This window comes from Hemitrygon akajei, chromosome 18, assembly GCF_048418815.1.
Source record: "Hemitrygon akajei chromosome 18, sHemAka1.3, whole genome shotgun sequence".
NCBI lineage: Eukaryota > Metazoa > Chordata > Chondrichthyes > Myliobatiformes > Dasyatidae > Hemitrygon > Hemitrygon akajei.
Window position 1 is genome coordinate 15,859,902 of NC_133141.1, and position 24,185 is coordinate 15,884,086.

At 39.7% G+C, this 24,185-nt stretch overlaps 1 protein-coding gene across 4 annotated transcripts in view; it reads right to left on the reverse strand.

The window, feature by feature from the left end:
- Nucleotides 1-24,185, reverse strand: part of fkbp11 (FKBP prolyl isomerase 11) — a 91,669-nt gene that overhangs the window by 54,943 nt on the left and 12,541 nt on the right. For 2 of the 4 annotated variants that reach the window (XR_012102011.1, XM_073070961.1), the window contains exons 2-6: nt 5,782-5,996; nt 5,602-5,664; nt 4,103-4,190; nt 3,776-3,809; nt 2,234-2,304 (exon numbers count right to left, since the gene is read on the reverse strand). Coding sequence is in view for 3 of the 4 variants with exons in the window: in XM_073070961.1 (XP_072927062.1) it covers nt 2,234-2,304; nt 3,776-3,809; nt 4,103-4,190; nt 5,602-5,664; nt 5,782-5,877 (352 nt within the window). In the remaining variant the exon portion in view is untranslated. Of the gene's footprint in view, nt 1-1,089; nt 1,326-2,233; nt 2,305-3,775; nt 3,810-4,102; nt 4,191-5,601; nt 5,665-5,781; nt 6,591-24,185 lie in introns of those variants that run through there. The other 2 variants (XM_073070959.1, XM_073070960.1) reach the window with 2 other exon arrangements.

The following is a 24,185-nucleotide window of genomic DNA, read 5'->3' on the forward strand; positions in this document are numbered from 1 at the left end:
CTCACTGCAGATTAATAACAGCTTGTAAGTGAAGTTTTTTATTGAGTTCTATTGTCACAGTTGAGGAAATACGATATTTTCTGGTTTATATTTCAGCATCAAGTCATTACTTTGATTAATCATATGGCGGGATATAAAATATAAGATCCAGCAAGCTTGCACAACTGTAGTATGAAAGAACTAATTCCACCAGTGTGAATTCTCATTTCCTACTGAATCTGTCACTTGGTCTCCCGTGAGTAGGATTACCAATTCTGAGCTAATTCGTGTTGAATGATGAGCTTTCTTTATTCAGCCCATTTGGAACTAGGTTGAGATTCCCCAATGCATCATCTTTGATGGTTGGACACCATGTTTGAATTTAAGCCAATACAAACAGGTAAGGGACTTCTACAAAGTCCTCTTCTTGCTTTTTTAATAATCTATGCAAAATAATGAGTATTTCCCTCCATTAATCCAATAGAGAATTTTGATATTATCCATAAGACTACATATCCATTAGAGGCTCCATATCATTTTGTGTAAACTGCACTGCCAGATAAAAGTTTGGGAATTGTCTATAATGCACTAGTGAACCTCTGTGTAATTCAGAATTCTACAGAGTGGCACCATGGCAAGACTAAAGATGTTATTTTCAACCCACATCTGAACATTAAAATTAAGTAAGAGACATGCAGAGTGTATGAGCATGTCTTGGTATTTAGCACTGCCATATTTCTTTATTAGAAAAGTAATCTTGGCATTCTTTTTTTCTGTGTGAAAGAACATCAAGTGGAGCTTTAAACTTACAATCTTGCACAATTATGGCCATGGGCATGACCAATGTATGGAAAGAATACTGTCAGTTATAGAAATGTATTTGAATATATGTTTTACACTATTACACAGCTAACTAACTGTAATATTGTTCACCTCTATGACTCTGTTACATGTGTAGAATTGAAGGGCCTAGAGTTCAACCTGTCAATATTACTTGAGGTAGTAATGATAACCATAATAGTAACCCAATTATCATGCACAGATATCACTGCCAGAATCAAAGGGCTATCTGATATAAAATAAACAAAATATTAAAACAAAACAGAACAATTAATTTCTGCAGAAATTTTATTTATTTTTTGCTTTGCCTCTTTTATCCTCTTTGGCTTTTCGTCTGGATGTTTTTTGTGTGTTTGCTTTTGAATACAGGTAATAGCCTATTAGACACAGAAGTCCAGGGATCAGCAGCAGGCTGATTATAGGGATCACATTGTCCACCAACTTCTTCAGGTATGTTGATTTCACTAATGTCACCAATTCAGTCTCAAATAACAGTACAGAGTCTCCTGAAATACAGAAAATATTCTAAACTCAATATCCAGACATATCTAACATTTTAATTACAGTAATTAAAATGCAGGTATATGAACACACTAGTAGAATAGAAAGGTGGGGAATTTTCAGTGGTTCTGACACTAAATAGATCACTCATTTCATTATACATTGTTGTCATCTGGGCCTGGCTATCTATTTTGATCTCACACTGAACCATATCCATAGTCTCAAAAAAGCTTTTCTTTTTAACAGTATTTAACAGTGCAGAACACAAACTTCCCTGTATCCAGGCAACTCTTCTACCACCAATGCACATTTCTGCAGAAGACCAGGAAAGTTTCTGCAGTTTCAGAGATGACTTCCACCTCCCCCCCCCCCCCCCCCCCCACCCCCGGGTCTCTACTCTCCAAGTTCTCCCTCAATTGTAATCTTCTATATAACTAGGATAATTATTCCTCGGAATGTTCATTTCTTGCTTCTCCAAATTATTAATCCAATGCACAATCACTCTCCTGATCTTCTCAATATATGGAAATCAAAATTCATCTCACAGGGTCTTGGGAAACATGCAGTGTGCAGAAAGTCTAAAATCTATTTGTTGTGATATTTAATTACTCCACCCTCCTCTACCCCCATTTAATCTTGTATCTTTTCAATTTACTTCTCAAAATTTAAAATTGAAAAAAAACTGAGAAATCATAGGTTTTTTATTGTGCTATTGAGTTTTTGTAATGATTTCTATCACTTTCTTTGAAATAAACACTGGTGATCATTTATATTACAAGATGCTATTTTAATTCAAGCTGGCTGAAAATATAGCTGCAGAAAGTTCAGAATAGGCATTCTGTGGTGTTGTTACTAAAAAAATGTCAGACAACAGAGCATGAAGGTAAGATCAGAGTTGGAAATGGGTCCATACCTGGAATGGACGGTGGAAAGCCTCGTTTTCCATATGCGAGGTTAGATGGAATGGTTAACTTTCTTTTTTCCCTTGAATTAAAAAAAAAACACTTGTTAGTTTTCTAGCAGGAACATAATTATTTTCCTATTTCATTATTACTAATCATCCAGTATCTAATAGATCACTATTGCTTAATTGGTAAAGTCAGTTATCACTAACAAATACAAAGGTCATTCCCTGGTTAATGTATTAGCAAGGCCAGTAGAATTAGCTTCAGTATACTTGGATTAGAAAGGGAAATCCAAAGCACTTTTCCATAACATGAACCCTTCCTGAAAAGTGTGAGAGCCAGAATAGTAGATGAGAATGGGTTTCATCTTAAAAGCTTATTATTACTCAGTGTCCAAGCTCTTGCAAAGGAATTGGGTGAGTGTCCAATGTTCATGGGAATGAACTCCACCGGGAGAGAAGAGAAAGCTTGTAAGATATTAAGAAGTGATTGAGAGACAGCTGGCTGACACTTCAGGTTTTTGAAAACTCTGTAGCGTATAATTAAACATTATAGAACATATAATTATTGTTACTACACAACACTGTGCATATTATGTTTAAATTAATTTTTGTATAATAAACAACAGATGTTACAGGGTGATATTCTGGATGGTTTGATCAACAACACATTTGGGACTGAGTTGACTTCAGCCATCTGTATATCAATATAACATCTTCAAAATTCTCCAATATCCTGTTTTTTCATAAATCAGAATTGCCGATTTCCTGTGACATAGGTCAGTGCTCTAGAAAGTGCATATTTCCAAACATGAAGTGCGACCTTTATAGAAATTGTGGATGCTTGTGTAGAACATTCAACATACAGCTAGGCATTTTGTGTCTTTTCAAGATTAGTTTTTGGGAAGTCACAGCTAATGACTGTCAGCAAGCTCCCAAGGTCAAATCATATGATTCATTTACTGCCTGTTAGAACAAAGTTGTAAATTGCTCCAAAAGATCAGGTAATGATCCAGATTCTCCCCTTCATCATCACTTGTACAGAACCTCTTGTCTCAACTGCATTGAATTGAATATTGAACAAAATCAAACCCGTACCTTTCAAGAACAAAACAGCTTTCCCACATGGAGTTACTTAACTGTTGTCAACCAGTATAGTGATGGGAGTCATTGATTTTGGATTTGAGAGGGAGAAAATAGAAATAAGCTTGATTGTGGGGGAAATCTGATGGTAAACATACATAATGACAGACATAAATTGTTCATGGCCTTGTCAAGAGTAAATTGTTGGAGAGTTAGCAATGCTTATTAAAATCACTGACTTTAAATCCAATTGGAAAAGCAGGTAATGTTTCAGGATAACAACCCTTTTTCAGTTAACTCAAACATTGGCTCTGCTTCCCTTTCTAAGGATTCTGATTTGATGGGCTGTTCATAGCATTTTCTCTATCAAACGTCTAGCATCTGAAGTCTTATTTGCTTTTAGCTTCAACTGCAGTCTAATTCAGATGAAACTTTTAGTCGTCCCATGATACAATCAAATCAACTTACCCGACACACATGTCAAGAAGACCCTGTTCCAAACCTATGAAAAGAAATCAAACCATTTACAATACTATTTGTAAATATACTTCCACCAATGGTTTCAGAATTGGAACTGAATTAAAATTCTGAATCATAATTAACCTCCTGATGGCAATCACACTTCAATGAAGATTTGTGTTTATGGAGTGAAGTCAACATTACTTTCATGAGTGTCAAATTAATAGCACTTAAAGGGCAAGTGACTGCCTCATTCTTGAATCAATCTTTGTAACTGGGTTTGGGAGACATATCTTCAGTACAGCTTCATTGCAGCATCAGAATGTCTCTTTTTACCTGGAATAACTTGTTTTTTGCCCAGTTCTACCACCAGAGGATCACGGATCAAAGAATTATCAAAAATGGTCCCATCTTCCAGTTTGCCCTAATACAGAGAAAAGAAAGCACATCAACTCTCCAGTATGTACCTCCATAGCAATCCATAAGGTTCTGTCAATAATTCAGCAAGCAGTAACCTAAGCATCTAACAATACGTTTAATTAACCTTGCACTAGCAAACTGAGGAGCCTCCCAATGGTCACCAAAATAATTTCCAGCATCAAAGTACCATTCAAATCCAGTCAATATTACATACCATTTACAAACAAAAAAAATTCTCTGTTGATACTGAAAATCCAAAGCAACACACATCAAATGCTAGAGGAACTCAGCAAGTCAGGCAGCATCTACAGAGAGTAATAAACAGTTTACGTTTTAGGCCAAGACCCTTCATCAGGGCTGGTATGGATTCCATACCATTTGCTGCACTGATTATTCCATAAAACATTAATGGAATTGGCAGATGACCTTATAGAGTGACACCGAATATCTAAAGGCAATAACTGTCAACAAGTTGCTAATATAATTATAACTATCATTTATACCCTCTGCAGCTAGCAACATTTCACAGGGCAACACATCAAAGGCTTGGACACCACAGCTAATAAATTGATATCTAAATTTAATTTCTCCTTATTTATGGTGGCTGCAGGAGTTGATGTCTGGAAATGGGACAGACACCATAAATCTAGTGTGATGGTTTTCTTTGATTTGTGTTTGATGGCTTTGCCCGTGTAAAAGCATTTCTTAAGCATCTTTCACAACCCTAGGATGCCCAAAGCATTTTACAGCAAATTAAATTTTTATTTGAAGTGTGGTCAGCGTTGTAATGTCAGAAGCTAAGCCTCACAAGCATTAACTTTAGCTGTTTTTACAGCAATCACTGAGTACATGCCTTCAACTTATTTCTGCGTGGTTTATTCACTTAAGTTGTGATTTTCCCATTTACTTAATTTGTCAATTCATAACAATTGTTAAGTTGCTACACAGTTTGCTATCTTCAATAAATAAATGTTAAATTTGCATTGAATTTCTGTGAATAAGTTATTTATATCTGGGATTCTTGGTTACATTAAGTAAACGTACGCAACGTGAGTAACGCAAAGGCATAATTAAAAAGGTTAGAATAAAATCCAATATTCCCAAGATAAATGTTGCTAGTTTGTTTATAGTTAGTGCGGATAGAATATTGCATGACACGCTACTTCGAGTCCACTTTGCCACTTCCTCACGTTTTATAATCACTGCACCCCCCCCAAAAAAAAAAGTTTGGTGGAGTTACGGTTGGTTTTCAAGCGGAAATATACTTTCCCTTAATCTATTCCCTGGTCGCCAAATATCTGCTGACGTGTTAGTACAACTACAGTCCCGCAGTCTCCACGTGTGCAATTTAGCAAAATAATCCGATTTTTTTAGTTACAGATTTAATAAAGCGAAAAGCGTTTTATGTTTCTTACGGTGTAGTGGATGTGAACCGTGTCCCCAGATTTCGATTGCTCGGGGCATCCCTCTGGTTTCAGCTGTTTATTAAAATAAACACAAATGGAAATGAAGATACATGTTTATAGTTGTGAACTCAACGTTCTGCTCAAAAATAAAAGTCCCGGAGAGCCGCTTGTAAAAAGGGATCTGCTCACCAAGACTTCCACTTTGAGTTCTTGTACTTTTTCATCCTGCCTGGAAATGCCGCTCAAGGAGCCGAGGATCAGGAGAAGGAGAACGGTTCTGCTCATCCTGACCAGCAGCAGATCGAGCGAGTGGAGGAAGACACCTGAATCGCAACCGAGTTCCTTCGCTAAACTACCATGAAATTAAGTAGTCGTCCAATATCCCGGCAGTCTCTGTTTTGTCCCTACGAAAAAGCACCGCCCACTTTCATTAGCGACTGTTAAGAGCATTTCAGATATTTACCTTCGTTTGTACACGGCTGCCGTTTATCACAGAGGAGTTTCTTAATCATCCTTCGGTCCTATTCCTGTACTCGCTGTACCAGCATGGATTAGAAAGGATCAGCAGATTGTTGGTTAATGCCCCTCCAAAGCACATAATTTAGGATTGTACTTCCATTTGTACTTCAGCGAGATGAACACATAAAAAATGAGAGCTGGTGTGGGCCATTTGGCCCCTGAATTTACCCCACCATGCAATAAAACCAGAGCTGCTCCAATCTTGGCCTCAATACCACTTTCCCACTCCCCCTTTGTCGGTTAAGGATATGTCAGCTTCCACTTTGAATATTTTCCATAACTCCACACCCACAGCTCTGATGGACAGAATTTCCAAGTATGATGTCTGAGAGAATTCCTGCTCATGGCCCCTTACTCTGAAACTAGTTCTCAGCATCCATCCTGCCGTCTCCCTTCAGAATCTCGTATGTTTCAAGAAAATCACCTCTCATTCTTTGAACTTGGTTGAATATAGGAGCCACCTGCTCAATCACTCTTCAAGCATGAACTCCTTCATCCCAGGAATCAATTGAATGAACCTTCTCTGCAGTGCCTTCAATGCAAGTGCAGTGCCTATAAAATATATTCCCGCCCCCTCTCGTAAACTTTCATGTTTTATTGTTTTACAACACTGGATTTAGAAACATAGAAAACCTACAGCACAATACAGGCCCTTCGGCCCACAAAGTTGTGCCGAACACGTTCCTACCTTAGAAATTACTAGTGTTACCCATAGCCCTTTATTTTACTAAGCTCCAAGTACCTATCCAAAAGTCTCTTAAAAGACCCCATCGTATCCGCCTCCACCACCGCTGCCGGCAGCCCATTCCACACACTCATCACTCTCTGAGTAAAAAACTTACCCCTGACATCACCTCTGTACCTACTCCCCAGCACCTTAAACCTGTGTCCTCTTGTGGCAACTATTTCAGCCCTGGGAAAAAGCCTCTGACTATACACACGATCAATGCCTCTCATCATCTTGTACACCTCTATCAGGTCACCTCTCATCCTCCTTCGCTCCAAGGAGAAAAGGCCGAGTTCACTCAAACTATTCTCATGAGGCATGCTCCCCAATCCAGGCAACATTCTTGTAAATCTCCTCTGTACCCTTTCTATGGCTTCCACATCCTTCCTGTAGTGAGGCGACCAGAACTGAGCACAGTACTCCAAGTGGGGTCTGACCAGGGTCCTATATAGCTGCAGCATTACCTCTCGGCTCCTAAATTCAATTCTACGATTGATGAAGGCCAATACACGATATGCCTTCTTAATCACAGAGTCAACCTGCACAGCTGCTTTGAGCATCCTATGGACTTGGACCCCAAGATCCCTCTGATCCTCCACACTGCCAAGAGTCTTACCATTAATACTATATTCTGCCATCATATTTGACCTACCAAAATGAACCACTTCACACATCTGGGTTGAACTCCATCTGCCACTTCTCAGCCCAGTTTTGCATCATATCAATGTCCCGTTGTAGCCTCTGACAGCCCTCCACACTACCCAAAACGACTCCAACCTTTGTGTCATCAGCAAACTTACTAACCCATTCCTCTACTTCCTCATCCAGGTCATTTATAAAAATCACAAAGAGTAAGGGTCCCAGAACAGATCCTTGAGGCACTCCACTGGTGACCGACCTCCATGCAGAAAATGACCCGTCTACAACCACTCTTTGCCTTCTGTGGGCAAGCCAGTTCTGGATCCACAAAGCAATGTCCCCTTGGAACCCATGCCTTTCTACTTTCTCAATAAGCTTTGCATGGGGTACTTTATCAAATGCCTTGCTGAAATCCGTATACACTACATCCACTGATCTTCCTTCATCAATGTGTTTAGTCACATCCTCAAAAAATTCAATCAGGCTCGTAAGATATGAGCTGCCCTTTACAAAGCTATGCAGACTACTCCTAATCATATTATACCTCTCTAAATGTTCATAAATCCTGCCTCTCAGGATCTTCTCCATCAACTTACCAACAACTGAGGTAAGACTCACTGGTCTATAATTTCCTGGGCTATCTCTACTCCCTTTCTTGAATAAGGGAACAACATCCACAGCCCTCCAATACTCCGGAACCTCTCCCATCCCCATTGATGATGCAAAGATCATCGCCAGAGGCTCAGCAATCTCTTCCCTTGCCTCCCACCTTATTTCGGTACATTTCATCCGGTCCCGGCGACTTATCCAACTTGATACTTTTCAAAAGCTCCAGTACATCCTCTTTCTTAATATCTGCATGCTCAAGCTTTTCAGTCTGGTGCAAGTCAGCACTACAATCACCAAGATCCTTTTCCATAGTGAATACTGAAGTAAAGTATTCATTAAGTACCTCTGCTGTTTCCTCCTGTTCCATACACACTTTCCTACTGTCACATTTGATAGGTCCTTTTCTTTCACGTCTTATCCTCTTGCTTGTAGAATGCTTTGGGGTTTTCCTTAATCTTGCATACAATTATTAAATACAAAACTGATTGCATAAATATTCACCCCCTTCAAGTCAGTATTTAGTAGATGCAGCTTTGGCAGCAATTACAGCCTTGCGTCTGTGTGGGTAGGTCTCTATCAGCTTTGCATATCTAGACACTGCAATTTTCCCCCTTCTTTACAAAACTGTTCAAGCTCTGTCAAATTGCATGGGGATCGTGAGTGAACAGGATTTTTCAAGTCCAGCCGTAAATTCTCAAGTGGTTTGAGGTCTGGACTCTGACTTGGCCATTCCAGGACATTAATTTTGTTGCTTTTAAGCCATTCCTGTGTAGCTTTGGCTTTATGCTTGGGGTCATTATCTTGCTGGAAACAAATCTTCTCCCATTTGCAGTTCTCTTGCAGACTGCATCAGGTTTTCCTCCAGTATTTCCCTGTATTTTGCTGCATTCATTTTACCCTCTACCATCATAAGCCTTCCAGGGTCTGCTGCAGTGAAGCATCCCCACAGCATGATGCAGCCACCACCATGCTTCATGGTAGGGATGATGTACTTTTGATAATGTGCAGTGTTTGGCTTATGCCAAACTTAGTGTTTAGACTGATGGCCAAAAAGCTCAATTTATATTTCATCAGACCATAGAACCTTCTTCCAGTTGACTTTAGAGTCTCCCACGTGACTTCTGGCAAACTCTAGCCGTGATTTCATGCTAGTTTTTTTTTCAACAGTGACTTTCTCTTTGCCACTCTCCCTTAAAGCTGCGACTGGTGAAACACCCGGGCAACAATTGTTGTATGCGCAGTCTCTCCCATCTCAGCCACTGAAGCTTGTAACTCCTCCAGAGATGCCATAGGTCTCTTGGTGGCCTCCCTCACTAGTCCCAATATTGCATGGTCACTCAGTTTTTGAGGACAGCTTGTCCTGGGCAGATTTACAGCTGTGTCATATTCTTTCCATTTCTTGATGACTGACTTAACTGTACTCCAAGGGATAATCAGTAACTTGGAAATTTTCTTGTGATTTTTCAACAACCCTTCTGTGGAGTTGCTTGGAATGTTCTTTTGTTTTTGGTGTAGTTTTTGCCAAGATACTGACTCAGCAGTGGTTGGACTTTCCAGATACAGGTGTATTTTACTACAATCCATTGAAACACCTTGACTGAACACAGTGATCTCTATTTAACTAATTCTGTGACTTCTAAAACCAATTGTTTGCACCAATGATGATTTGGTGTGTCATATTTAAGGGGGTGAATACTTATGCAATCACTTTGTAGAGATCGGTTTTCACTTTGACACGAAAGAGTCTTTTTCTGTTGATTAGTGTCAAAAATAGCCAAATTAAATCCACTGTGATTCAATGTTGTAAGACAATAAAACATGAAAACTTCCAAGGGGGTGAATACTTTTTACAGTCACTGTGTATCCTTATTTAAAAGTAGAGCCCAAACTTGTACACAAGTGCTCCTGCTGTTTTTCACCAAATTCTATAAAGTTGCATCAAAACTCAGCAATTTTTGTGCTCCAGATCCCTTACAACACACAAATAGTCTTCGTAATTACTTACTGTTACATGCATGTTAACTTGTTATGTTTGATATTATGATTTCAGGTTTGTTTGCACAAGTCTTATTCCACATGAATAATAATTTATTTTCTTATTCTTCAACCAAAGTGGATGTTCACATTCTCCTGATCTGTAAGAGGAGGTTGTGGACTCATCTGAACTCTCTGACAAGTTTTAGAACTATAGCAAGGAGAGTGTTCGTTCCTGAAGACTTCATGTTTTTCAGTTGACATATGGCCTGTTTTACAAATAAGACTTAGTTGAAAATCTAGCAGCTGAAACAAAATAGCACAGTGACAAACTGAAACTTAACAAATTAAAACAAAAGTCTATCAGTTTGAAAAGTAATGATCTGGACAACTTTGGTTTGCATTCTATCACAAACAATCCCTCTGATCTTTTAATCTCTGTACAACCTAAAACATGTTTGCTCTCTCACTTTTCTGGTTCAGATGTAGGGTCTTTGACAAAGCCATGACCCTTTGTCTCACAAATTAAAAATAATCACAGTTGTCCCTTTATCACAATTATTTGTTATGGGAGTTTGCTGTGCAGAAATTGGCTGTTGTGCCTTTTTCAAAAGTTCAAAGGCTTTTTACAATAACCTTAATTCTGTGGTTGTTGATTCTTCTGGCAGTGACCATAGTAATCAAAAACTACTAGTTCTCAAACCAGTTTGGCCTCATACGAACAGATGGCTTCCCTCTAAAGTGCCCTAATGAACTGTCATTAAATCAAATACTTCTAAAGTACTTGATTAACTTTTGCTGACAAGTACCGAGTACTTGATATTCAAAACAGAAAGCATTTTTCGTTTTCATCTGTGTTCATACTTTTGAACTAATTTACACCCCTGTGTTGGTATGTCAAAATTAGAATAATCAGTCTGTTTTTAGTTATGAGCACAGGATTCAGGAGTTAGAGTTGATTTGGAAAAAGTAGGGCCTTGCAAGATATAACTGAGAAGATCATAAAAGGCTATACTGTATTTAGCCTCTTGGAGGTTAAGCACCTTGGGATCTGACGTGCTATATAATTGCATTGTTGTTAGAGTGAGGGGCCTCTGTGGATTCAGAGCTTTCCTTGAAATGCTTTCTTTGCGTCTGATAGTGTGGGGAGGAAGCGGGTGAATGCTGTGCAAGGTTTCACTATTGTCTGGCTGAAGCAAGCTTGACAACCAATACTGTCTGAGCTTTGATGTAAGTGTTGTTTGAAATTACTGATGGAGTTCAAATCAAACCACTAAATCAAATTAGATTTGCAATAAAAAAATCAGGGAGTGAATGCAACAGTGGGTTATAACAGTGCAGACCATTTCAAATTGATGGGATGAAAATCCCTTCCAAGTGAATTTTCCTTATTAGTTCAGTCTTATGCTCAGAATTTCAAAAAAGTAATTTCTTAAATATATTCCATATGATATGATATAGTCCTGTGTCAATTCACTTCTGGGAGTGCACGTCTCCCACAACCTCTCACGGTCAGAGGCTGAAGGACTACACTTTCCCAGCCTTCTACAGATATGCAGTCACAAGCATCCTGACAAGCTGCATCACTGTGTGGTACAGAAACTGCAGTGTGGCAGACAGGAAGGCTCCACAACAGGTAGTCAAAGCTGCCTAACGCATCACCGGCACCAGCCTCCCTACCATCAAGAACCTGCATACAGAAAGGTGCCGGAAAAGGGCCAGGAACATCATGAAGGATCCCACACACCCTGCTTATGGACTGTTTGTCCCACTCCCATTAGGGATGAGGCTATGTAACATCCACACCAGGACCACCAGATTCAAAAACAGCTACTTTCCTCAAGCAGTATGGCTAATTGACACATCTACCCACTAACTCACCCCACCACACCTTTCACCATCACTGCTTCATTTCCTGTCACAGTCAGCTTATGTACAGACACTCCTGTACTAGCATTTCTTTATGTACATATATTTATCTAAGTATATAAGCTATCTTATATATTTATATTTATTGTGTTCTTTTTCTTTGTGTTTTTTTCTTGCACTGCATTGGATCCAAAGCAACAAATACAAACAAAAGAAAATCAGCAGATGTTGGAAACTCAAGCAACACACACAAAATACTGGAGGAACTCAGCAGGCCAGGCAACGTCTATGGAAAAGAGTACAGTCAACCTGGCCTGCTGAGTTCCTCCAGCAGAGTGAGTGAGTGTGTGTGTGTGTGTGTGTGTGTGTGTGTGTGTGTGTTCCAAAGTAACAATTATTTTGTTCTCCTTTACACTTGTGTATTGGAAATTACATTAAGCAATCTTGAAGCTTGACAGAACCTAAATTTAGCATCTGTTATATCAGCAAACATATACTTAATACATTCATTTGATGTTCATTAGCTATTTTAACATTTACAACAAACAGCTCAGCACCCCCATTGGTACAGCAGATTTAGTCTGTGGGAACTGACTGGTTACAGGACAATTCCAGGCAACATGCAACATTATTTCAACACTAGCACAGCAGGTGAAAGGGAAGCACGAGGGCCCCCAACCCACTGGGGTTAGTTAGTCTTCTCTAGGGTTTCCATTACATGTTCCAAAGGGCATCTGAGCACATGTTCAGGTGAGGTAGACTGCCAGGGGAAGGCAGTCCAGGCCAGGGGAATCAGAAGTAGAGTTCCAGCCTTGACCTGCATGGTCACACTCTGCTCAGCCATTACCAAATGCTGAGTGTGGCAAGAAAAAGACTGAACATAAAGCACTGTGAAACACTAAAAAAAACCCTCAGTAAACATCCAGATCATTGCATGGAATCGGAGCCAACATGTAAACACATTGAGTAATTACTTTTCATGTTGTGGTCACGTCTGAGGGTTCCTGAGAAACTTCCCTTCAAACTCAGATGATGTAAATACAATTACAGAGAAATGTGGAAAGATACTTAAAAGGAGATAGTTAAAAGATTGTTTATGAATTTTAGATATTTTATAAATAAACAAACTTAAAGTGACTGTTTTGTCCTTGGTTTTTAACCTCATATTAAAACCAGCTTCTCTGCCATGAACTAGAATTCTACCTCCAGTCCTAAATTAAAAAAAAAGGGAGAGTATTGGAAGCAGCTTGGTGTGAGGGCAGCAGTGCGAGACAGACCAAAGGTTTTAAAACGTAGAAGGTGAAAAGCAGAAAATAATCCAGGATTAATGTCAGGAAATGTCCCAGGAGGATTTGGAATGTTAACTAATTTAAGATGGTGAAAAGAATGATTATAAGTTCAATTAAAATTGAAGTTTCTAGAAGAGGGCAGAGGAAAAATAATACCCCATTCAAAAAAAATCTTATCACTAGCCTTTATCTTCCCCTCAATTTAAATAATTAGCTACGATATGTTTGTTGTTGAATTGAGAACTTGTAGTCTCCCTAACAGCCTTGGTTGTTTCTCTTTTGCTACTGTGCCTATTTTGAAGTTAATCCAGATATAATTATATATTTTGTATAGGAGTGTTCAAAATACAAGCGGGACTTTTCAATTATTCTTATTTGAATTGTTAAAGAAGTTGGTATAGGGTGAACATAGTTATGGTAGTAATTCCCAATGCCTGAAATGTTCTGATCACATTTTTTTTCTAAAATCATAGGTTGCGAGCGTCACTGTCATTGCTCATTCATACCTAACTGCATTGTTGGCTCATCTAAAAGGACAGCTTAGAGTCCATCATATTTCTCTGGGTTTGGGTCATATATTAGACAGACCAGGTTTGTTATTTGTCAGTCTTTGTTGATGTATTTTTTAAAAATTCTATTGTACTTTTTCTTGTAAATGCTTATATGAAAATGAAACTCAAGGTAGTGCCTGTATATGGCAAATTACATACTTAGATAAAAAAATTTACTTTGAACTTTGACCAGGCAGATTTCCTTTTTTAAAGGATTGCTGTTAATCAGATCAGGGAACCTGGTCAGAAATACTTATTCCAGACTAATTAACTAAATTAATATTCCCAGCTATCTTTTTTTTTAAACTTTTTTTATTGTTTTCAAATAGTTACAGGATAAATGTGTATGAAAAAACAATGTTACCCAGCCCCCCTCCCCCCTAACATCCCTATTAAAAAAAAATAAGAAAGAAAAAAAAAGAGGAATGCCTGGATATTGGAGGGTCGTGGGATTTGAACTCATCCCATAATTTATGGGTAGAGTACCATTGTGGTTAACTATTTAGTCCAGTAGTTTAACCACTATGGTACTACACCCTTAAATTATTAATAATCAATCACACTTAGTTATCCACCCACCTTTTCTGGGCAGTTAGATAGCAGATTCCCATCAAATATGACACTAACAAGAAGCAGTCTCCCACCTGGTCTATCCCCTTGCTTATAATCCACATGTCTCCTTCCATCCTCACCACATCCCCATATCGTTCTTTTCCTTTCTGTCTTTTGTTTACCTAATTTTGCCTTTAATTTCCTAATATTATTCAATGAAAGTTTCTTTTATTGAATTTATATGCCCCAAACCCTCCTCATCTCCCACTGATACCTCAGTCTCTGAGCACACCGGATCCAAACAGCTACACTACTGAATCTTGCAGCAACAGTTCCACAGATTATTGCCATGCTATGACCTTTTAACGGCATTGATGAATTTTATGACCACGGTGATAGCCATCTCCTCAACTCTTTTTGAGTGAGCAAACAAAATCTTGCCAGGCACTAATGTGCCATCAGGTGGCAGCATATTCCCACTTGGGTGACAATACTTCTGCTACCTTTACCTCCTGGTGAAATTCACTCCCAAGAACAAAATGAGGTCTCTTCTAAGAAAGTAAAACAGAGGAAGTATACTGCTGGAGTGAAACAGTGGATGGAGCTATATCCCTTCTGATTACGTGTATTTTAAATGTAGACTTGTGAACTCAAATTCCTTAGTAATACCTGAACATCTGTTACCCTTAAAGCAGGAATGTGCATACTTAATTTTTCCTGGCGCTTTGGATACAGGATGGCTGTGCATAATCTTTTTTTCTGCTCCTTTCAAATTCCAATTCTCTTTATTTACTGATTTGGAAAAACTTGATGCCTAAAGAATTTCATTACTGAAATGCTGGTTTAAATGACTAAATTTATTTCCAATATTCAACTGGTTTCTACCATGTCTACTGGGGTCAGCAAGTGAGGGACAAGGGGAGGCAGTGCTTTTTCCAGTCTATCAAATAGGCGTTCCTTCCCATTCATCCAGCTGTGAGTCAGTATAAGGATGAACAAGAAATGCAGATAAATGTTGGGAAGGAAAATCATCCACAGATATTGCACTAAACACACAAGAGGGTAGCAACTTGCAATGTTAAAAAGTCAGTTCCACTGACTCACTGTTACTACACTGCATATTTGTTTAACATACTTCTGAATACTTGTTAACTTTAAGGTTTTAAAGTGCTAGGTGCAGAGCTTTTATTCAGAGCATCTGTGGAAGGAAAATAAATTTAAATGTTTCAGATCAGAACAATGCATCAAGACTTGATGCCGCTCGAACCACGGAGTTCCTCCAGCAGATTGTTTGTTGCTCCAGAACCCAGCATGTGCAGTCTCTTGTGTCTTCACTTTTACTCAGAACCCTTCTAAAAATCTGAATAATAGAATCTTTGAAAACTTAACACTGAAATTATTTTGGAAAAATAGACGAAATTCCATCCAGTTCAATTTCTACTATCCTGGAAGTTGCAGTACATCATACAAGTACAATAGCTTATTGCCCTGATTGTTTCATTTTGATTAAAAAAAACAAGGCTCTACAGCCACTTAGAACACTTTATCTGAATTAAATACAAGATTTCAAAATGCAGTATTTTATTTGTTGCAAATGCTAAAGCAGCAGACTACTCAAAACAAGAACAAGAGTCAGCAGGAAGAATCAGAATCACATTTATTATCACTGACATATGTGAAATATGTAGTTTTGTGGCAGCAGTAGTGTAACACAAAAATACCATAATTTACAATAAGGAATATATAGTACTGAATATATAAAAAGTAATGCAAAAAGAGTGAAAATAGTGAGGTAGTGCTCATGGACCGTTCAGAAATCTGATGACAGAGGGGAAGAAGCTGTCGCTAAAATGGTGAGTGTGTGTCTTCAGGCTCCTGTACCTCCTCCCTGGTGGTACCAACGAGGAGAGGGCATGTCCTAGTCTCATTATTACTATTGGGGAGGGGAACCAATATCCTTGCAGGCAGGTTTGCTACAGCTATTGGATGGGTTTAAACTAATTTGGCAAGGAGATAGGAACCAAAATGATAGGGCTGAGGATGGGGCAGTTGGTTTACAAGCAGAGGCAGTGTACAGTGACTCTGTCAGAAAGGAAAGGCAGATAACAGGGCAAAATTGCAGTCAGTACAATGAGTTGCAGTGTAACGGGGGATTAAAACAATTTAAAAAGGGTGGGTGATGAATATAGGACTAAAGGTCCTATATTTGAAAGCAAGCAGTATACAGAGTAAGGCAGATGATCTTGAAGCGCAGTTAGAAATTGGCAGGTATGACATTGTGGGCATCATTGAGTTATGCTGAAAAATAATTATAGTTGGGAGCTTGACATCCAAGGATATACATTGTATAGACAGGTAGGCAGAAGGGGTGGGGTGGCTCTACTGATAAAAAATGAAATCAAATCCTTAGAAAGAGGCAACATAGGATCAGATGATGTAGAATCCTTATGGGTAGAGTTAAGTGTAAAAAGACCCTGATGAGAGTTATATACGGGCCTCTGAACAGTAGCAAGGATGTTGGCTACAAACTACAATGGGAATAGAAAAGACATGACAAAAGGGCAATGTTACAATAGTCATGGGGAATTTCGATATGCAGGTAGATTGGTGTTGATTTTGGATTCCAAGAGAGAATTTGCAGAATGCAATGAGATGGCTTTTTAGAGCAGCTTGTGGTTGAGTCTTATTAGGGGATCAGCTATTCTGGATTTGGTGTTGTGTAATGACCCAGATTTAATTAGGGAGCTTAAGGCAAAGGAACCCTTAGGAGACAAGAATCATAATATGATAGAATCACTCTGCAATTTGAGAGGGAGAAGCTAAAGTCAAAGATATCAGTATTACAGTGGAGAAAAGGGAATTACAAAGGCATGAGAGGGGAGGTGGCCAAAGTTAACTGGAAGGGGACACTAGCAAGGATGATGGTAGAGCAGCAATGGCTGCAGTTTCTGGGAGCAATTTGGAAGGTGCAGGATAGATGTATTCCAAAGAAGAAATATTCTAAAGCCAGGGTGACAACAACCATGGCTGACAAGGGAAGTCAAAGCCAACATAAAAGCAAAAGAGATGGCATATAGCAGAGCAAAAATTAGTGGGAAGTTATAGGATTGAGAAGCCTTTTAAAACCAACAGAAGGCAATGGAAAAAAGCCATAAGGGTGGAAAAGATGAAATATGAAAGTAAGCTAGTCAATAATATCAAAGAGGATAGCAAAAGTTTTTCAGATATACAAAGAGTAAAAGAGAGGTGAGAGTAGATATTGGACCACTGGAAAGGTAGTAATGAGGGACAAGGAAATGGTGGATGACCTGAAACAGTATCTTGCATCAGTCTTCTCCATGGATGATACAAGCAGTATGCCAGATGTTTGAGAGCATCAGGGGCAGAAGTGAGTGCACTTGCTATTACTAGAGAGAAGGCGTTTGGGAAGCTGAAAGGTCTGAAGGTAGATAAGTCACCTGGACCAAATGGACTGCAACCCAGGTCTTCTGAAAGAGGTAGCTGAAGAGATAGTGGAGGCAATAGTAATGATCTTTCAAGAATCACAAGATTCTGGCATGGTTCTGGAGGACTGGAAAATTGCAAATGTCACTTCACTCTTCAAGAAAGGAGAGAGGCAGAAGAAAGGAAACTATAGGCCAGTCAGTCTGTCCTAAGGAAGATGTTGGAGTTAATTATTAAGGATGAAGTTTCAGGGTACTTGGAGGCACATGATAAAATAGGCCAAAGTCAGCATGGTTTCCTTAAGGGAAAATCTTGCCTGACAAATCTGCTCAAATTCTTTGAGGAAATAACAAGCAGGATAGACAAAGGAGAATCAGTGGATGTTGTGTACTTGGATTTTGCATTTGACAAGAGCCTGTGGTATTACAGGAAAGATACTAACAAGATAGAGCATTGGCTGATTGGCAGGATGCAATGTGTGGGAATAAAGGGAGCCTGTTCTGATTGGCTGCCCGTGACTATAGGTATTCCACAGGGATCGGTGTATGTCAATGATCTGGATGATGGAACTAATGGCTTTGTTGCAAAGTTTGCAGATGATACGAAGATAGGTGGAGGGGCAGGTAGTATTAAGGAAGCAGAGAGGCTACAGAAGGACTTAGACAGATTGGGAGAATGGGCAAAGAAGTGACAGATGGAATACTGTGTCGGGAAGTGTATGGTCATGCACTTTGATAGAAGGAATAAAAGCATAGAGAATTTTCTAAATGGGGAGAAAATTCAAGATTCCGAGGTGCAAAGGGACTTGGAAGTCCTTGTGCAGGGCTCCCTCAAGGTTAACTTGCAAGTTGAGTCAGTGGTGAGGAAAGCAATGTTACAATTCATTTTGAGAGGACTAGAACATAAGAGAAGGATGCAATGCTGAGGATTTATAAGGCACTGGCGAAGCCTCACTTGGAGGACTGTGAGCAACTTTGGGCCCCTTATCTAAGAAAGGACGTGCTGACGTTGGGAAGGGTTCAAAGGAGGTTCACGAAAGTGATTCTGGGATTGAAAGGCTTATCATACAAGTGTTTGATAGCTCTGGGCCTGTACATACTAGAACTTACAAGAATGAATGGGGTGACCTCATTGAAACCTATCGAATGTTGAAAGGCATAGGTAGTGTGGATGTGGAGAGAATGTTTCTTGTAGTGGGGTGAGTACAGCTAGAGGGCACAACCTCAGAATAGCAGGACATCCATTTAGAAGAGAGGAGGAATTTCTTCAGCCAGTTAGTGGCAAATCTGCGGAATTCATTGCCACAGGCAGCTGTGGAGGTCATTGAGTGTATTTAAGGTGAAGGTTGATAGGTTCTTGATATGTCAGGGCGTGAACAAATATGGGGAGAAGGCAAGAGAATGGGACTGAAAAGGAAATGGATCAGCCATGATCAAATGGTGAAGACTCAACAGGCCAAACATCCTAATTCTGCTCCAGTGTCTTATGGTCTAATGTCGTGGGTGGTGGGATGCTTAATGACAGGCCCAGTGTCTATAAATTCCTGTGTTCACTGGAGGCTGGAGGTCAAAGATGCCCTGAGCTGGGGTTAGGTGACTGCGAATGTGCATTGGTGGGTGGGTGGTGGGGACTGCTTTGCTGTTGTTGTTGCTGCTGCTCTGTGCCTTCCGTATCCACCCTGTCAAGACCCCTCAGAATGTAACAAGTTTCAATCAAGTCCCATATCGCTTTTCAAACCTCAAGCTTAGCCTGTCCAACCTTTCCTTATAAGACAACCTGCCCATTCTAGCCTAGTAAAAAGTGTTATCAGTGCATTAACATCCTTCCTTAAATAAGGGGACCAATACTCCAGAGTACTCCAGATGTGGTCACACTGATACCTATATAACTGAAGCAGATCCTCTCTACTTTTGTACTCAATTACTCTCAAAATAATATTGTTCTGTTAGCTTTCTTAATGACTTGCCATACCTGCCTCTGGTCTTTTGCTAATCATGCTCTAGGTCACCCAGAACCCTTTCCTGTTGTTTAATATTTTTCTTACCATATGAGCAACTTTACATTTTCCCCATTCAATCTAATGCTACTCCTTTGGAGCTGCCTTATGTCCTCTTTACAATTTACTTTCCTCTCTACTTTTGTGGCCCAACTGTTTGGCTTTTTACCAGTTTCTATTTTAAAAGGAAACCTTTGCATATAGTGAGTGATTCTAAAACATAACACAGGATATGTGTCATGAAAATAGATATTAATCATGTTATCAGATCACACACCATTGCCCATAAAATTAGACCAAAGTGTTTTACACAGAGTTTACAGCTTATATCTTTTGGCCCAAATTACCTGTTTATCTCAGTTGTAGACGGGTCATATTCTGCATGGGGGTCGGTCACTAGTGGAGTGCCTCAGGGATCTGTTCTGGGACCCTTACTTCTCGTGATTTTTATAAATGACCTGGATGAGGAAGTGGAGGGATGGGTCAGTAAGTTTGCTGATGACACAAAGGTTGGAGGTGTTGTGGATAGTGTGGAGGGCTGTCAGAGGTTACAGCGGGACATTAATAGGATGCAAAACTGGGCTGAGAAGTGGCAGATGGAGCTCAACCCAGATAAGTGTGAAGTGGTTCATTTTGGTAGGTCAAATATGATGGCAGAATATAGTATTAATGGTAAGACTCTTGGCAGTGTGGAGGATCAGAGGGATCTTGGGGTCCGAGTTCATAGGACACTCAAAGCAGCTGTGCAGGTTGACTCTGCGGTTAAGAAGGTGTATGGTGTATTGGCCTTAATCAATCGTGGAATTGAATTTAGGAGCCGAAAGTTAATGTTGCAGCTATATAGGACGCTGGTCAGACCCCACTTAGAGTACTGTGCTCAGTTCTGGTCACCTCACTACAGGAAGGATGTGGAAGCCATAGAAAGAGTGCAGAGGAGATTTACAAGGATGTTGCCTGGATTGGGGAGCATACCTTATGAGAAAAGGGTGAGTGAACTCGGCCTTTTCTCCTTGGAGTGATGGAGGATGAGAGGTGACCTGATAGAGATGTACAAGATGATGAGAGGCTTTGATCGTGTGTATAGTCAGAGGCTTTTTCCCAGGGCTGAAATAGTTGCCACAAGAGGACACAGGTTTAAGGTGCTGGGGAGTAGGTACAGGGGAGAGGTCAGTGGTAAGTTTTTTTACTCAGAGTGGTGAGTGTGTGGAATGGGCTGTCGGCAGCGGAGGTGGAGGCAGATATGATAGAGTCTTTTAAGAGACTTCTGGATAGGTACATGGAGCTTAGAAAAACAGAGGGCTATAAGGTAAGCCTAGTAATTTCTAAGGTAGGGACATGTTCCGCACAACTTTGTGGGCTGAAGGGCCTGTCTTGTGCTGTAGGTTTTCTATGTTTCTATTTCTGCTTTTGCGAGTGCACTGCACTTCAATTTTCTCCCTTATGTCCATGTCCATCTTTCCCTGCAACCTATCAATAGCATTTGCCTCAGTCACACCTTGTGGGGTTGAATTCACATTCAAATCTAACCTTTAGCTAAGAAATTTCTGCGGAATCCCTTTTTGCATGCATCAGGTACTATGTTTAATTCATGGTCCTTAATTTTGGTCTTCCCAAAATAGCAAACATCCTGAAGGATCTTGGCCCAAAACGTCCACTTCATTGAACCTCATAGAAGCCGTCTGCCATGCTGCAGGCAGGCGGGCGTGTGTACGTTTTACCCTCTTCAGTATATCTTTCGTGATATAGGAACCAGAACTGTGCATGGTACTCCAAATATGGTTGAACCAAGGAAGCAGACAAAATGACTATTCCACTTCCCTATATAAAATAAAACTTCAATCATAAACGCAACGATTATCTCAGATCCAACCTTTTCTTGATCACATTACCACCCACCAACTCACAATCCTTTACGAACATTCAGTTGATATTTTCACGTCCAGGATGTTTGTTCCTTTAGTATTTTGTTGCAGTCATTTTCAGTCTGAACTATGGCACCAAATAAAACACAGACATTTTGTAATTGTACTTCCTGTTCAAGTAAATGTATAGAAGCAAAAGAAAAAGTATGTTAAAATAGATGCCACAATTCAAAGAGCAGTTAGGGAATAATCTCTTGAGGAATTATTTTTATCCCTGATCCACAACTAATTCACCTCAAACAGTTTCTAAATTCTTGCTGAAGGCAAAATAACAGCTATACTTGCAGTTACATTGCTGGCTGCATTCCCTGTTAATACACAACCAATGAAGGATGTGGGAAAAATGATAAGGAGTTATACAAATGCTTCCCTTTTCTTCCACTCTAAATAAGACTGTCATAGGTACTTTATTAGATATTTCAAGTACCTTCTCCTACACACCAACAAAGCTTTATTAGCAACTCCTCCATTAAAAACTGTGGTAATGTAACCTCCACCAATAAAAACCTGAAGATGCTAACTATTTCTGGAGCTCAGTTTCATTGATGGTAAAATGCTTCATTCATTGCAAATCAAGACATTTCAGTGAAATGAGATAAGAGCTCCACAAGGACGATTTAGCAATCGTCCCAGTAAGATGTACGTTCAAATGTCTTGGGGGAAGTCAGGGCTAATATGTGGTGAGCTCCACTTCTATGGCAACCAGAGAGGAATCTGAACAATTTTTCACAGAGAGTGTTGCTGTCCATTACATCAGTCTTCTGGTCTTTTGTGCACTTCCTCCATTAGAAAATACTGCATTTCCCTGTCTGGTTACATACCAGTGTCAGCTGCTGTGCATTGGAAAAGACAATGGCCGAATCCTCCAGTGTTTTAATGAAATTACTGCCTGGGTCAATATGTTGACTTGTGATGTGGAGAGGTTACACTGGGAACAATGTGGACAGGCTTAAAGCGAGAGACAGACAAGCAATAACTGCTCTGAATAGGGCAAAGCCAAGAGTGGCTCCCAACCTCTGCTCAGTCTCTCTGCTTGTATCAGGGAGGGATAGACACAAGGAACATTAGGACCCAACAGCTGATCAAGGAGAAGCTCAGTGGGGCAAAGAGCTTTCCGAGCATTCCTGTCATTCATCTGTAACAATGAGTTCACAGTAAATGTATTATCAAAAAACACATACATCACCATATACAACCCTGAGATTCATTTTCTTGCAGGCATACTCAATAAATCCACAATAGAATCACAACCATAATAGCATCAATGAAAGACCATGTCAAGTGGACATTCAACCAGTGTGCAGAAGATAACAAACTGCAAATACTAAAAGAAATAAATAAAATAATAAACAAATAAGCAATAAATATTGAGAACATGAGATGAAGAGTCCTTGAAAGTGAGCCCATAGGTTGTGGGAACATTTCAATGATGGGACAAGTGAAGTTGACTGAACTTATCCCCTTTGGTTCAAGAGCCTGATGGTTGAGCGGTAATAACTGTTCTTGAATCTGGTGGTATGGGTCCTGAAGCTCCTGTACCTTCTCCCTGGAGGTCCCTGATGATGGATGCTGCTTTCCTGTGACAATGGTCCGTGTAGATGTGCTCAATGGTGGGGAGAGCTTTACCCAAGATGACTGGGCTGTATCAAATACTGTTTGTTGGATTTTCCATTCAAGGGCATTAGTGTTTCTATACCAGGCTGTGATCTAGCCAGTCAATATACTCTCCACTGTACATCTATAGAGGTTTGTCAGAGTTTTCGACATCATAGTGAATTTTCGCAAACTCCTGAGGATTAGTGAATTAGTGAGTTAGATTTACAGCAGAAAGTGCACAAGAAAAAGGTTTCCAGTTTGGTAAAACCCCTCTCCTCATGGCTAACTGCACCCTATCACCTAGTCCCACTGTGAAAGTACAGCAAAATTCATCAGAGCAAGCAATGATCCCCCTTCTTTAGTGGACTAAAATTTAAAACATATTTAGACAAGTTATCTGCATTCATGAAACCAAGGCCATTCCACCATTAGGTGCTGATGGGGAAACTCAATGGTAGAATCAGCTCAGGGCACACGTATCATGAAGCGAGGAAAATAGAGGCCGGAATTGGAAGAGTTATAAACTCAGGGAATTCTGAGTTGCAGGAAAAGTCCATTTGAAAGGCAAGAGTGGACAGATGAGATGTGGACAATGACAGTAATTCAATGGATGTGGCCCCAAATAACACCACTATGACATCAAGGAATTACTCAAGTGTTAAAGGCACATGGGTCACAGTACCAGCAGAATGGTAATAATGAAAGTTCTATAATCAAGGGGGGAAAAGAACTATTTTGCAATTCTGACACGGAACCCTAAAATAGAATGTTGCATTTCAGAGCCCAGAGTAAAGATATACACTTGGGATGACAAACTAAGCAGAGGTTATGCTTTATGTTCAAACTGATAACACACTGAAGTGTGCTAATGGCAAGATATCCATTCTGCTTTATGTAGTAGATATT